At 53.2% G+C, this 15,268-nt stretch overlaps 4 protein-coding genes across 4 annotated transcripts; 1 reads left to right on the top strand and 3 right to left on the bottom strand.

The window, feature by feature from the left end:
- Positions 1-161: 161 nt before the first annotated feature.
- On the top strand, positions 162-4,358 carry CLUP02_03286 (uncharacterized protein; the record flags this gene model as incomplete). The annotated part of the gene is made up of 21 exons (XM_049282310.1): positions 162-451; positions 501-591; positions 651-667; positions 739-814; positions 879-998; positions 1,160-1,275; positions 1,317-1,512; positions 1,555-1,694; positions 1,789-2,228; positions 2,305-2,357; positions 2,415-2,546; positions 2,642-2,700; positions 2,780-2,857; positions 2,913-3,001; positions 3,074-3,137; positions 3,201-3,305; positions 3,360-3,439; positions 3,510-3,538; positions 3,608-3,904; positions 3,958-4,131; positions 4,191-4,358. 21 exons carry the CDS (start codon positions 162-164, stop codon positions 4,356-4,358), a joined length of 2,814 nt encoding a protein of 937 aa, XP_049139453.1.
- Positions 4,359-7,413: 3,055 nt separating this feature from the next.
- On the bottom strand, positions 7,414-8,171 carry CLUP02_03285 (uncharacterized protein; the record flags this gene model as incomplete). Its single annotated transcript, XM_049282309.1, has 3 exons — positions 7,414-7,443; positions 7,703-7,780; positions 7,932-8,171. The coding sequence occupies 3 exons, from the start codon at positions 8,169-8,171 to the stop codon at positions 7,414-7,416; spliced, it is 348 nt and encodes a 115-aa protein (XP_049139452.1).
- Positions 8,172-8,239: 68 nt separating this feature from the next.
- CLUP02_03284 (NTF2 and RRM domain-containing protein) lies at positions 8,240-10,538 on the bottom strand (the record flags this gene model as incomplete). The annotated part of the gene is made up of 5 exons (XM_049282308.1): positions 8,240-8,548; positions 8,603-9,664; positions 9,743-9,817; positions 9,880-10,249; positions 10,381-10,538. Coding segments are annotated over 5 exons (1,974 nt in total), but the record flags the coding sequence as incomplete, so codon positions are not given.
- Positions 10,539-11,680: 1,142 nt separating this feature from the next.
- On the bottom strand, positions 11,681-14,872 carry CLUP02_03283 (GPI ethanolamine phosphate transferase; the record flags this gene model as incomplete). Its single annotated transcript, XM_049282307.1, has 1 exon — positions 11,681-14,872. One exon carries the CDS (start codon positions 14,870-14,872, stop codon positions 11,681-11,683), a length of 3,192 nt encoding a protein of 1,063 aa, XP_049139450.1.
- Between the last annotated feature and the right edge of the window lie 396 nt (positions 14,873-15,268).

Below are 15,268 nucleotides of genomic sequence, written 5' to 3'. Positions count from 1 at the left end.
GGTACCAATGCACTTTACCGTACTAATGAAAGTACCTTACCATGGAAAGACGGGAGAGAGAGTTGCAGCGTGAGAAGGCCCGGGTGCAAAATGCTTGAATTCTACCGAATATCAACCTGCCCGCTTGAGCCTTAGCAAAGTAGCGAGGTACCTTGCTCCATATGAAGGAAGGTCTGCAAAAGTTTGAGCGTAAGGCAGGTGCCTACCTTACCTGGCGAATCCCATCCTCCGTTTCACCCTTGGACGAGTTGCCGGCAAAGTATTCGTACCAAATAGAAGCCACGACGGAAGGTCAGCTGAATGGATGCCTTTTCCAATGGCACCAGTTACGGCATTACGGCACAGAAAGGCGGGGGCCTAGCCCGGCGTGGACCCTCCCTCCGTACCTGCTTCCATTCTCGGTCAGAAGTCTCTCGTCAACTCCCAAACTCCTCAAGTTCCCACCGCTTGAGTCGGGCGCGACCCGACCTTACCTTACACTAGCAGGCTAACACTAACAGCGAGACTTCTTCCTTCTTTCTAGGTAGCTTAACTCTCTCTACCATGGAGCAGGCAGGTAGCATCCGTCATATTGCACCTGTGCTCATCAAGGTAAAGGCCAGGTCAGGCGTCGCAACTCGGCTTCAACTCCGGCAACAACGTCTCTCTAGCCTTCCAACAGAGGAAGGTAGGCTCTCTAGGGAGGCCCTTTGCATACAATGTCCGCGTCATTCGATAACTGGGATTCCTCGGATATAGACAGAGACGGATCTTGGTCGGCAACTACCACTTGCTGACGGCTTGTGGAGCACTCGACTCTGGACTCTGGAGCTTCGTAAACCGAGTCCACCTTGGTTTAAGGTAAATTCTAAGGTAAACGTCAAGTGGATCGACGACAGATTTCAAAACGTTACACAGTACACTTACAGTACTCCGAACGCCAGCAAACCAAACACTCCTCACTCTCAGTATCTGTATTCAGGTCGAAAATCGCACTTCGCACAATTGAACAGAACTTGGTAAGACGCTGAGACTTTGCGTACTTCCCAAAAGAATCGTCTGAACAATTACTAAAGAGGTCAATAGGATGCCTCGTACGGGGATACAAACAATGGGATGAACGGGCATGGCCGTCGACATGCCAATGCTAAAACATGCCATACCACACGAACACACACAGTACAAGCACCGATACTTTGTCCCCAACACCGCCCACCCACACACACTTTTTGTCTCGAGACCCAGGCCAACACCAAAGGCCAACACCAGGACGAAACAGGTCAGATATCCGCCACGGTGCCCGAGTCTACCCTCGTCGTCTACTGACCATCCCCCAGTCTCTCTACCGTTCTCTTTGCCCTCCGGCTGCACAATCAAGCATTTCTGCATAATCCATGTCGCCATGCTATCCCCCTAACGTTCGAATTGCCTGTCAATGTCATGGCCTCCCCTTCCATCAATTATACCTCTCTTTCCGCCGCCGCCGCCGTCACCGTTTTTGCTGGCTCGGGAATCCTTGGCTCTGCACTGCAAGTCATTATTAATGGACGTCAATGGAGGGTTAGCACCGCCTAGCATCAGAACGGGAGCGCGGCCAAGCTCGATGCACATGGCGATCCCGTCCTCAAGTGGCTTGGACTCTCGAATCGGCCGAGAGACGGTTGTCTGTGTCCGCAGCTTGAACATCGTCCGCTGAACCGGAGGCAGCCACTGGCGTGTCCTTGAACCTACAACAAAGTGACTGTACCTTACCGCCCACTATACCTGCGTATGCCCACCCGAAACATCGACGGCGGCGGGACACACCAGTGCTGTTTGCTGGCCTGGGCTTCGACAGGAAGAGTGGTGCATAAACGAAACGAGGAACGGCAAATGCCAAGAGCGGCGGCTGGCCCGAACCACCTGCCACCCTCGCGCACACACTCGCCTCTCCTCGCTTGAGCGCTTGTCCTACTGCAGTCCACGAGTGCGCAGGGCGGAGTGTCCGTTTGGATGGACGCCAATTATTGGCAAAAGTCCAAAGGATCTTTTGCGAGCGGATCCCACTCAGCCGTTCCCTTTTGCTAACACTAACTCGAACACATCCCCCGGTTTATCGCCTGTCGTTGGTCAGCCACCTGCCAGCCTACAGTACTTTCTCAAGCCAAGCATCAGCCGTGCAAGTTTGGGTAGAACAAATCAAACTTTTGCAGACGCGCCTCGTATACTGTGCTGCTGCCTTTTGGAGCAGAGTTTTCGCTTCGGCCCTGGTGCCCCAATGGCGCCGTTTCTCATATTGCGATTATCATGCGCAATACGTACGCTCTGCCTCACCACAAATTACAGAACGGAGCACTCTCCGCGACATCCGGCCCATCAGCACAATCGTTGAGCCAGCCGTTGACAGTGGCAGTTTAATACCTACCCCATCCATCACGCCATGCCTGCTGGGATAGGGACCCCCTCCAGATCCCCCCGTTCCCCAGAAAACGCCCTTCGGATCCCCCCCCCGGCACGCCATGAAGTCAGGTTTTGACTATGGGGGCGCCAGTCGCGACTCGAACGTCGCGCCCTCCTTCTATACCAGCGTTCGATTTTTTTCCCACAGATGAACATGGTGCTTTTAGGGCCTGTCAAGCAAATGTCACGTATCACTGATGGCGGACTGGTATGGAGGTATTAGTCTGTTGCAGGCCAGGCCAATACCACCACGCAACACACGCCCCCCGAACCCGGCCGCCCGTTTCTGCTTCTAGCGGCTTCGCCCAATCTCTTGGAATTTTCTTGGAAAGCTTGAGTGGACGCCATTCCCGCACCACAGCTCACGCCCCGTCTTCCAGCTGGCTGCCGCTGAATGCTCGCCCTGCCCTGTTTTGCTAGGCCGGCTTCGTTTGTCAACGTGAAGCAATTGTTTCGTTGTCATTGAGGAGACAGGACGTTGATTCTAACGCAAGTTTGCCCATGCCGCTCTACCTCGGAACAGGCAATATTCTAGAAACAACTCGCCGGTCACCAACACCAACGGAATGCAAACTCGAAAGACGTATTCTTTCCTAAACAAGAATCGACGACGGAAATCTCCAAATAATCTCCACTGTCTAGCCGCTCTCCAAAGTGCTGATCTTTGATTATCGCCGGCAGTTCCCTATCTGCCACTTGAACATCTTCATCCTGGCTCTGTGATCATCGGTCAGCAAAACTGTTTGCATGCTGGCTAACGGACTGTTGTAACCCCTCGCAAGAACAAGCGCGAAGTCTGGCCACCTGCTCACGGATTCCCAGCCCACTCATACTTTGGGTTCCGCATGCTACCACTACAAGGATGGAAGCATTGTCCGCATGGAGACGTACAAAGCACTACTTTGAAAGTAGTGATGACAGCATGCCGCTCTGCGACCTAGAACACGCGCGCCGGAGAATAATACAACCCAACGGCAAGATTTCCCCTCTTTAGATTCTCGACGCCCGAGGAAGCTGGGGGGTTGACGGCTAAGACGGCATCTCCTGGACCATTTCTAATCGAGGTCCAGGTACCGACCAACCACACAAAGTTGACGTGACCGCCATCTCAATCGAGAAGGTCGCAAGCAAACAGGGAGGGGGTAAAAAAGAACGGTGGGTGCAAGAGCAAAGACATCTGCAACCGCAGGGCTCGCAACATCCGAGCCGAGCTCGCCGGCAAAAGACCAACAGGAAGATGAGCATCAGCGTGGACAACCTTACCGGCTGGGAAAGCAGCACCGTTTGTCCAAGTGGGCTTTATTCCTTCATCAAGTCGGCGAGCCTGACAGCTGCTACAGCAAATCGCTACCAGTCAGTCACCTACGGAGTACTTCGTAGTCTTACTGACGTTTTGGGTTGCGAGGGGGAGATCACAAAAATCCCCAGCCTTTACCCCAGTTGGCCGGCCAAGCCCGCAAGCCAAGACTTTGAGCTGCAAGCCTCCGTACACCACTCTAAATACAGTAATCGTAGTCGCTGCCGTACCTTGATGGACAGAATAGAAATACACACGAGATCCGCTCATTAAGAGAGTGCGTGCGTGGTTGGCAGCCTCCGACTTGTCGCTCACGCATGCTGCTGGCCTTGCTTGGTTGGCAGCTCTTGGGACTCGGGAGTAAGGACATTATTACGTACATCATTCTCGCGAAAAGCAGACTTTCTCTCAGCTCTGTACGACGATTGTGGAGACGAAATTCGCATACCAACGGCCTACAGTCAGCGCTTCCCAGGGCCTTGGCGACGAGGTTTTGAACTCGAGGGGTTTCAGACAAAAGGGCACACGAACTTTTGGAAATTTCCACATTGGTTCCTTTGTCAGTCGACCCTGCACAACATGTGGTCCGATCACCAAGACAAACTCCCAGACGTGCAACCCGCGCGTCCCATACTCCTGGTGAGAGGCGGGAGGTAATTCCGGGTGCCATTCCTGAATGGAGCCCCCAAGACTTCAATAATGGGTTGGGTTGGTCTTTCTGGAGTCGCACAGGGTTCGTTTGTTTATACGACATTGTTTTCCCCACGTTCTTTTGTAAAGAGGAAACTTTTTTTCAAGCCCGTCTAAGCGACTTGGCTAGTTCATCTGCCATTGAGCCTCGACAATCAAATCGAGATGTTTGGGAACATTACAGTGGGGTGTCAAAGGTTCGTGTGCAGCGCACAGTACCCCGCAAAAGTACTACTTTTCAACAGCGAATAAAACGTTAAATATAATAAGAAAAAGAAATTAAAAATCACTATATAACTAATTAGCTATTATATTAGTATATATCTAAGTTACACTATGTTTTTCTAAACTACAAAAGCGTAAAATAAAACTTTTTAAAAATAAGTTTAAATTTTTTTTTATTATAGTAGATTATAGGGCCTTTTAAGTGCGAATAGCACTGTACTTCTTAGTAAATTCTTTTTTACTTTATATTCTACTTTTATATTATATTATAAAGTACTAATATAACGTATTTTAAAATATATAAAAAATAGTTTTATATACTTTATATACTTAAGTATTTATTATAATTTTAAAGTATATTATTTATACCTAAGTTAGAAAGATATTTATAGTAATAAAGAGACGTAGTTAGTGGGCTATAGGTGACGCACTGGGAGGGTGTACACGAACTTTTGACACCCTACTGTAGAAAACACGAATAAGCTGAGCAGGTAGGTCTGATCCAATGACACCACAACGTGGTCTAGAGTTCTTTCGACTATCGACCGCCTTTTGCAAGCCAGGATGGCTTCTTTCCGCCCTTTCTTTCCTTTTCGCCAATTTTCTCTCTTGGGACCTTTGTAGTTCATAGTCCTACGTGGGGCGCGCTCTCGCTCAGAGGACCGTAATGCGGTCTCCGAGCCTGAATCGGCGAGAGAGAGGTAGAGAAGGCGAGGAAGAGGAGGTTTGTCTCGGATGAACCAAGCAAGCGCAAACGAGGCGGACCTCGACGAGGGACTTTGATCTCGTCGCTCTCAGCGGTGCCTCCTCTTCTTTTGCGCGTGTTTATAACCTCACCACCCCGCAGCGCGCGTGACATGCGCCGTGGTACAGGAACCAGAAAGCCCATCGTCGTTGTCGTACTCGCAGTAGGTACAGTCGAACAAAAGGTTCTAGAGCTGCGAGCGATGGGGTCTAGGTTCACCCTTCTCTGGGCGGAACAGACTTGATCTCTCTGCCAGCGTGAACGAGATGGCGACGATGTCGGTTGCCACGTCTCAGCCCAGCATGGATAAGAATGAAGCCGAGTAAAGAGGAAGGTGGATTTCTCTCTAGTGCGCTTTCGATCAAGGCAGTGCCGGTGGGATTTATCTGCATACCCGATGAAGAGCCTCTGATAAACTTCGAGACTCGATCTTCGAGGCATATCCCTTACCGTTCTCCCCTGCCTCACATGGTTTCGTAGACCATCTACTCACGCATTCCAATGTTGGCCACGGCCCATCTGAGGAACCACAATATCCATAGGATAGGAGTTAAAGATAAAGCAGGCCATGAACCTCATCGTGTCGGAGTCTTGTTCCAGAAAGAAGACACAAGACGAGAAGAGGTTCGCATAGATGGTGAATTCCAAACCCAGCAGTAGCTTTGCCTCCAAAAGCCACAGCTACAGACAAACTACAATCCAAGAACGGATTCCGGACACGCAAAGAAGAGATGGCGTGCTAAGAGCCTTGAGAAGTTCGATGCCTTTCCATGGAACTCGAATTTCGAAATCGAGCCAACATTCACTTGTCGTAACGTGCTGCCCCTGCTGCTACTCCTACCGATACTGCATCTGCTACTATGATTGGGAGCGAGCATCATCGTTGCCAAGCTTTGCCTTTCGTCTGTATAATATCCCGTGTCCCCTGGTAGAGTTGGCCCGTCCCTCGCAATGAAGCGTGAGGAACGAACTTTATGCTTCTTCTCGTCGAGTCTGTGATACATGACCTGCTCTCGGATACGTATGCGTGTTTCTTTCTAACGGATCTGGTTTCTTGTGTATGGATGAAGTGTTGGGTATAGCGACCCAAACCATGACGAGTAACATTGGTATGGCATCGATTCTTGGGAACGAGATTGATATGTTTCATCTTTTCAAGTTTCACGTATCCTCGACTCGACGACTTTATCCCCCCCTAAAGTTTGCCCTTGATAGCTTTTCATTATGCGGTATCGAGATAGATCATCAGGAAGGGGGGGGGGGGGGGGGGTCGCCTCTATCATCTCCTGACCTCTATGGGACCTGACTTCTACTGGACGTGGCCTTTCCGAGGCTCTCTTCGTGATGATATATGCCGTGAGGCAACTATACATGCAACGAATCACCTCTCCCAACAACTCGCTGTTTTCGAGAAAGAAGAAGAAGACGAAGACGAAAACGTCAACCTCCAAGCCCGGACAGTCCCAACGAAAACCGACGCCCACGAAACCCGTCACAAGCTCGCATGTCTCCGTGCTCCGTTTCCCAACTCACCCCCAACCCCAGCTCAGGCGTCGAAACATCGAGTCTCCTATGAAAGTCAGCCAGTCACAATCATCCCATCACCCTCAAAGGAGCCGGGGACTCGGTCTCTATCCCCCACCAGGGTCTTGAGACTCGTGGAAGAAAATGGATGAGGTCCTCCGATCAACAACAAAAGCAAGACGGAGTCGGGCGTGAGAAGCAGGGAAACCAAACCAGTTCCCTCAGATTTGCGTTTCCTACAGTGCAAGGCTGGCTGTTGGACATTTGGGAAGAGCCGAGTACACCCCTGCTTCGACGGCATGGTTTCGAAGTATATTAAGTCCATCGTCACCTCTCATCTTCAGTTGAACATGGTCAAGATATAGCAGCATATCGAGCTTATGTATTAGACAGAAGCCATACCCACAAAGAGAAGCCGAATGGTCCTGTACCTCACTACACAAATGACATCACTGCATCATTCCCACCATAAACCATTAGTAACTGTCGTCTGTTTCTCATTAAAAGAACCGGGTTACGGATCTTCGGTGTAGTGGTTGTGTGTCTGTGTGTGTGTGTGTGTGTGTGTGTCGGTCTTGGTATGGTACAGCATCATCACCCCGATCCCCTTAGGCTTTCCCCCTCCCTTTCCCTCCTTTCCCCATTTCCCCCCTTTCCTTTCCTTTTCTCCCAGAAAGACAAATTCTCTCGGTAAAAGCAATGGGACGCCAAAACTTTTGTTCATGCTGATCCCCCCTTTTCCTCCCAAGTGCTCCCCTTTCCCCTTTGATTCCGTTCCAACTTCGCCCAAATGTACAGGGAACTCCATCCTTGACCGCCATCAAATTTTTGGTTGTGGTAGTGAAGAAGTGAGAAAGAGCAAGCTCAAAACGTTGTTTGCGCTGGGACAAAGGTAATCATCCCCGGGGAGAAGGAGTTGCCTTGCCACGAGCGCGGATGCAAATGCTGGAAAAACGCAAGCGCGAGAAGAGAAAAAAAGATAAGAAATGAGAAATGAAAAGAATCGTCGGGGGGTGTAAAAGTACAGGAAACGGTGTGTAAATCCACGCCCTTGCCCTGTGAACTCCTTGCAAAAGAAATCAAGGTGACTGTAGCTTTTCTCTCCTTCGTCAGTGATCGTCTGACGACCGTGAGAATATTGTTGGTTTCGGAAGTAGTGAACTCGAGTTTGAACGTCGTGGTGGTCGTGGGTGATAGACATCTTGGTGTACCTAGGGGGTGGTAAATACACGCAAGATAGTGGATGATAGGATCGATACTTCGTGTCGGCATCGCCGGTCAAAAGCTCTTTTAGGCAGATGTGACCTTGAACGGCGCTGCTAGCACATGACTGTCCTGCTTTAAGCAGCAGTCTGGGAAGCACCACGGCCACGGACGCTGCCGCGGCCACGGGCCTGACCACCGGTGAAGTTACCGCGGCCACCTCCCTGACTGCCGGAGCGGTTTCCTCCTTCGAAACCACCACGGCCACGGCCACCGCCGGTGGCGTTGCCGCGGGGGGTGTTGGAGGAGTAGCTGCTACCGCCGTAGGCGTTGGCCTTGGGGCGACGAGGCTCGACGATAATGTTCTCGCCGTTAACGGTGTGGGGGTTGGCAGCGGCAGCGGCCTGGTAGCCGGCAACAGTGGCGAACTCGACAAACGCGCAGTTCTATTCCATCATTAGCCTGCCACTCAACATCATTCAGGGCACTTGATATCTTACCTTCTGGCGGTTGATGTCGAAGTAGGTTAGCTCGCCGTGGGCAGCCAGAGCACCCTTGAGGTCCTCGGCCTTGACCTTGTCAGTCACGTACTTAACGTATCCCAAGGTGCCGTAGTTCTCGGTGGGTGCCTGGGAGATGGACTGGGGGCGGCTCTGGCGCTTGGAGTCGGCTCCGACGGACTGCCACTCAGCGGAGGGAGAGTCCTCCTTGGCGGCCTGGGCCTGAGCCTCCTTAGCGGGGGCATCGGCAGCGGGTGCAGCCTCCTTGGCGGGAGCGGCGGCGGCGGGAGCAGCAGGGGCAGGAGCCTTGGCCTGACCAGCGGGAGGAGTGGCGGTCTTGGGAAGGGGCACGACAGGCTTAGGTCCGACGGCGGCGGCAGCACGGCTGGCCCAAGACATGGGCTTCATCGGGACGGGCGCGGGGGCGACCTTGGGCTTCTCGGGTTCGGCGGCGGCGGGAGCCTTGGTGGGAGCGACAGGGGTGGGAGAGGGGTCGGCAGGCTTCTCGGGCTCGGTGACGTCCTCCTCGGCAATCTCCTTCGCAGCGGCCTCGGGGTCAGCCGCGGGCTCCTCGACCTTGGTCTCAGCAGCCTTTGCGGGCTCGGGAACCGCGAGCTCGGCATCGCCGTTGTTGGAGGCGACGTCCTCGGGGGCGGCGCTAACCTCCTCCAGCTTCTTCTCAACCTCGTCAACATCGATAGCGGGGCCAGTGGCCTCCTCGGGGGTCTGCTCGATCTTGGGCTCCTCAGCCTCTGCCTGAGCAGAGACCTCGGCAACCTCCTCGGGAGCGGCTTGCTCCTCAGGGGCCGCTTCGGCCTCAGGAGCGGCCTCTTCCTCTTCCTCGTCGTTGATATATCTCAGGATGTCGTTGACGACGAAGTAGCCAGAAGGCTGAGGCGCGAGGACGAAGGTCTGAACAAACTTCTTGGGTTCGGCGGACTTGATGGAGCTCTCACCGATGACCTGGATGACGATGTTGTCGAAAGAGGCCTGGGAGTCGACGTTTGTGATGCGGACTTTGCTGTTCTGGAAGTCGAGGCTCTTAATTCTCTCTTGGATAGTCTAGGAAGTGCGATGGTCAGCATGATTGAGCTTTTCGAAAGGCGTCGAAGTAGCACATGGAAAGTTGGAAGAACTGACTTGTCTGCCGACGGACACGTTTGCGACCTCTGCCTCCATACCATAAACGAACTGGGAGCGCTTTCCGTAGAAGAGCTGTGGATACGTGTCAGTATTCAAAGAATCATCTCGGAAGGGGGGCCGAGTTGGATGCGTACGTGAAGCTTATCCGGGTTCTTGCTCAGGGTTGTGTAGTATTGCTCGACAAAGTACCAGCCAACCTCATCCTTAGAGAGGTTGCTGTTTCCAGCCGAGACGGCATCGTTGGTTGAGGTGGGACCTGATGATGTTGGCTCGACAGCGCCCTTGAACTGGTCCGGGTGTGTGTAGTTACCGTTGGTTGCCATGATTGCTTCTGTGAAATCTGGATATCTGGGCGCAATCGGACCGAAAGGAAGGTAGAAGGGAGGAGGAAGACGGCGATGGAAGGTCGCGAGAGGGCGAAAGCTCGAGGTTTCTGCGGGGCTGTTCGCCTTTGCTTGCGGGGAGGTTTCTTCTTTCGCGGAAGGATATTCGATAGCTAGGACCCTTTGAACGATGGAATGTTAGGATTACGATATGCGCCAATGGGAGCGGAGGGTGGAGGATTAGAAGATTTAAGCTCGGAGGAGAGGAAGAGCAGATGCAAAGCGAGCGATATGGATGACCAAAGAGCGTACCTCAAAAGATGCGTTGGGCCGTGGGGGAAACGCTCAGAAGTGACTCGAAAGAGGTTTGATGACGGAGAGCCGAGGACGGGAGGGGTGAAAGACGGGAGGAGGAAGAGGAGGATACGCCGGAAAAAGGGTTTCGACGACGATGCGAGGGGGCGGCGGGAGCTTGAGGTGGAAGAAGATGGAGACGCGTGACGAGAGCAGCAGCGATGTGCGGAGATCAAAAGAGAGAAGGGATGGTCGATGGGAAGGGTGGAAAAATGAATGTGCACAGTTCAGAGGCAGAGGGACACTGGGATAAAACCGGCTCAGGGTGTGTGTGTGGGTTTTTTGTGTGTGTTCAGTTCAGCAGATCTGGTCGTTCGGGGCGGCGGCGGCGGCGGGCGGGTTTCTCTGAAGAAGAGCGGAGCGGGTTACGAAGTGGGAGGAGAGAGTGGGACGTGGATGTGGATGTGGATGGTCTTCTTTTTTCTTCCTATTTTCTAATTTTCGTTTGCGGTCGAAATGTCGTGAGAAGCAGGGAGGGACACTTTTTTGGGCTTCCCGGGGTACCAACCGTAGGTACCTTACCTTAGCACAGGCGCAATCCGAAGATGTGGAAAGGGCAAAGGAACCAAGAAGAAAAAAAAATAACACACAATTGTTGCTGCCAGACCACGACGTGCCCTGTGCTCCTCTAGGTAGGCACGTAGGCCACGGTTCTCCTGCGGCAGGCGGCGCCAGGCCTGGGAGCTGATTACCGACCCAAGTGGGGTTTTGCTGTGCACAGATCCTGATACATCTGGGAGCTTCCCTGATACTTACGGTCCCGGCAACCTTTGCTGAATTTTGGAAGTCCCCGGAAACCATCTCAAGTATCGAAAGGTTAGCTTATATAATCAGGGTAGCACGCAAAACCCAGAGCTCTTGGCCAAGCTCCCCAGCTCCAGCATCGAAGCAACTGGTTCAAAGACGTAGAATGGCGACTGCCATTGACCAATGCTCCGATGGGCGGAGCGCTTGATGCTCTGCCAGGTGCATGTTCCCTATCTGCCTAATAACCGGCTGTCCTTTGATCTCATTCAAAGGGGCGCATCGTCCTGTAATGCCTGTCCATTCTCCAAACCACCGATACGTTGTGGCAGGGTATTACCGAGGCAAAGGACAAAGCTAATAATACGGGTGTCAGCGCAGCAAACCTCAGTTTTTTGTTCACACACTGCCTTTATTAGCTCCCTGGCCGGATGCTTTCCCCATGACTATACAGTTATAATGATACAGTGGTATTGTTGTTCGATTTTCTATCGAACTGACCAAAACGGCAATTTTATTCAACCCAGCCAAAAACCTCGCTCACCGCCATCGTGTTGGATCTGACACCGATGAGCGTGATGACAAGTCCAACCAAGTCTACCACCAGCAGCAGAGCCGCCGCCATCATGAAGCGGGGGCTGAACACTCTGTACAGCATGAGATGTCTCCTCAGCCACCCAGCCCACGCCATGGTTGCCAAAGACTCAACGGCGAAGTAGGCAACAAATATGCCCAGCGCTCTGCCGACGCTCTCAAGTACTCCCTTCCTCTTAGGACTCACTTTCCAGAGTACGATGAGAGGAACGGCCGCGACCGCAACGATTTGACCCGCGAATGTGTTGAGGGCCATGACGATGGGACTCCATGGGTATCTGATGGTGAATAGCGGGATGAAAGCGCTGTCCCATTGGAGACTGCTGAGCGTAGCTTGGTGGCCCGTCTTGAAGTACCCAAAGTTACCAATGATTGCAAGCATAACGGGTCCAATCGCCTCGTTTGTCAAAGAGTTAAGGTCGAGAATCTCCACGAGCGAGAGAATCTGCCAAAACATCAGGGCCAAAGCGCCACCTCCCATAGGCTTGGACAGGAGGATGCAGGCTCCTACAATGTTCATTGGAAGAAGCAGATATCTCGAGCCATGCGTGTTGCCATAGCCCAAAACAGTGATCTGGGGGCCGGCGTTTGTAGGTGTTCTGAAGATAGAGACCAGCGGCGGCGCCCAGACAAAGGCGGTAGTGCCCGCTACGAAAACCAGAGCGAGAATCACCTGGGCCATGTAGGTTCCGGCGTTCTTCAGGGTCTGGGCCGGCAGGTCTGGAAACCAATCGCCATTGTCGGCGGCATCGAGAACCCAGTATGATGCTGATAGAAGCAAGCCAATGCGGTAGACATAACCAATCCATGCTGGTCCAAGCCCCTCCCAGTTGCGAGTAGGCAGAAGGAAAGACTGGATGATGGAAGGCAGGATAAGGGCGACGGCGAAAGGAATGGCCAGTTGCCAGGTAGAAGACGTTGAGGAGGTAGCCGAGGAATAGTAGGTCGAAGTACAGTAGGGCATTTGCTCCTCACGGCAGAGTTTGGAAAATGATGCGAGCCGACCAAGAATGACAAAAAGAACCGAATGGTATATCGCGAGGGTGCGTTCCCGCATCGTAGGCACTGAGAACGCAGCAAAGACGTTCGCTACGCCAAAGGTCGTGATGAAGAAGAGGAGGATCGAATCCTCCCAGATGGTGTATGAGTTTGATGCGAAACCAATGGACTGGCTGACCGTGAAGAGAACGGCAAGCCAACCCCAGATATTGTTGGGCAGAAGATTGCGAAGAGTCTTGCCGAAGCCATAAAGCGAGAACAGGACACCTAGCGCGCTAGTGACAGCGCCGCCAGCAACAGCGTAGACCAGATCCTCGGGGCCGGTGAAGACGGAGTATCCGGCGCCAACCAGTGCTCCAGGTACAGCGCCGAGAATTGCCGCAAGGAAGATCTTCTCGTGGAGAGTCTTGTACGACGCAGTTCCATCGGGTTGGACACCCTGCAGTTCCAGCTTCATCTCTGCCTGGTCCAGCTCGAGATCGTCGAGAACAGCAAAGTCCTCATCTTCGTCGCGCGAGGCATAGACGAGCAGAGTAATGACTCCGACCGCCATGACCACAATACCCGTCACCATCTTGGGCACATCGAAACGGGCCCACAAGTCCTTGCAAATGCGCAGAGTTTCCTCCTGGAACATGTTGAAAAAGCCGTAGGATTCCTGGTGATTCTTCCACTGCCACGAACGGTCGGCCTTCCTCCAGAGGTTCGATACGTGACCGGCCGTGGCACTTTTGGACTGATCAATGCCGCGGGCAGCAAAGTACGAGTCTTGGTATCGCTGGATGCCGGCGGCGGTCAACCGTGATACAGCCGCCAGATTATCCCAGGCTTTGCCCTTCTTGCCAGCGAAAGCTTCCTCAATGGGACGTCCCAGATTGTTGTAAGGGATCGGGATGCCCAGAAGAAGTGCCAGAGTTGGTACGAGGTCAATCTGATTGACCGGTCTGACCTTGGCCATGCTCGGGGGCTGCTTGAACTCGGGCTTGGTCCGACCAAAGAAAGGGCGCTTCGAGTACATCCACAGAGCTGCCTCGACCTCGTCGTCGCTCTCGCCGCCATGGTCGCCCTTGCTATCCATGCCATGATCTCCCATCACGACGAGCAGAGTATTGTCATCGATTTGAGCGGCAAGATCGCGGATGAAGATATCCATCTGCTGGAGCTTGGCCGTCATTGCCGCATGGTCTGGTCCGTAACGATGGCCGGCGTGGTCGACACCAAGGAGGTGACCGATGAGAACATCCCACTTACCCTTCTGCTCCTGCTTGAGGAGAGGAAAGATGTGGTCAATAACCCCGTTGTCGACGGTATGCAAGTCCCAGACGTTGAAGCTGTCGTACGCTCTGCTCACGTTGGCCTCGAAATAACCGGGGAACAGAGACATCCAAGTATCGTCGCCCAGGTGCGCGATGCGCTTCCCAGCGTCCTTCAGTTGCATGAGAAGATTATCCTCCTCAATAGCGGTACCAGCAAAGTTGCTACCAGCATCGATGAACGTGGGCAGTGTACCAGTGGTCAGACCCTTCAGCCTCTGGAGAGTAGTAGTCGGCGGGTCGGCGATAAAGGGGCGCAGGAAAGCGTGTTCTGGGGACTTGACGGCAGTCTCGTGCAAGAAGGGTAACGCGTTGTGAAAAGGAGCCTGGTCCTCCACAGGAACCGTAAAGTCGTACCGCAGCGCATCGACGATGACGACCACGGCCTTGTCAAACGACTTTGGGTGCCAGCAACCGCCCTGGACCGTGCCTTGGCCCTTCCAGCTCGACGAGAGCTCGAGCGGGGGTGCCGTACAGTTGGACTTCTCGTCGAGGACCAGTCGCGTCAGGAGAAAGCCGCTGGTGAAGAAGGCGATGCCAATAGCATGTAGACACAGCATCCACGCCCAGAACGCAACAGTCCACCACCATCTACGCTCGTAGGCATTCTTGCGCCGGCCTTCAAACACCTCGCGCTGCTTCTCGCGAAGGAGTGCTCGTTCTTTTTCCGCCTTGATCTCCTCGGGGGATCTGCTAGCCTCCTCAATCTCTCTTTGGCGCTTCAATTTGGCGAATTGCTCGGCGATGGCTTTGTAGTCGGTGGGCGGCGGACCCTTCGGTTTGGGGGATTTTTGAGGCATTGTGGCTTGTCTTAGCTGGTAGCGTGTTCACAAAAAGAAGAAGGAAAAAAAAAGAGATGAAATATTAAGGCCGGCACTCGATGGCCATTGGGTTAAAGGAAGCTGTCAAGCCCCTGCTTTGGAGTCGTGTTCGTGTGTTGTGGCTGCTTTGCAGATCGCAGCATGTAGGAGAGACGGTTTCGAACTGACGAAAGGAGCTCAAAATTGGGAAGTCCACCAAGTTCCGGCAGCAGCCGCAGCGGCAGCTGTGGTGGGGCGGACGAGAACACGATTCAGGGGCCAAGGATCCTGCACCTTTTGGTGCCGGCAGCCCCTGGGCCACTAACAGAGCTTGGATTGGGATGGGTATGTCATCACCGATGTTGCACATATAACAGAGCAGTGCCGAGACATGCT

Source organism: Colletotrichum lupini, chromosome 2, assembly GCF_023278565.1.
Source record: "Colletotrichum lupini chromosome 2, complete sequence".
In the NCBI taxonomy this organism is placed as follows: domain Eukaryota; kingdom Fungi; phylum Ascomycota; class Sordariomycetes; order Glomerellales; family Glomerellaceae; genus Colletotrichum; species Colletotrichum lupini.
Note: the sequence above shows the minus strand (reverse complement) of the source record. Positions and strands in the feature narration are given on the sequence as shown.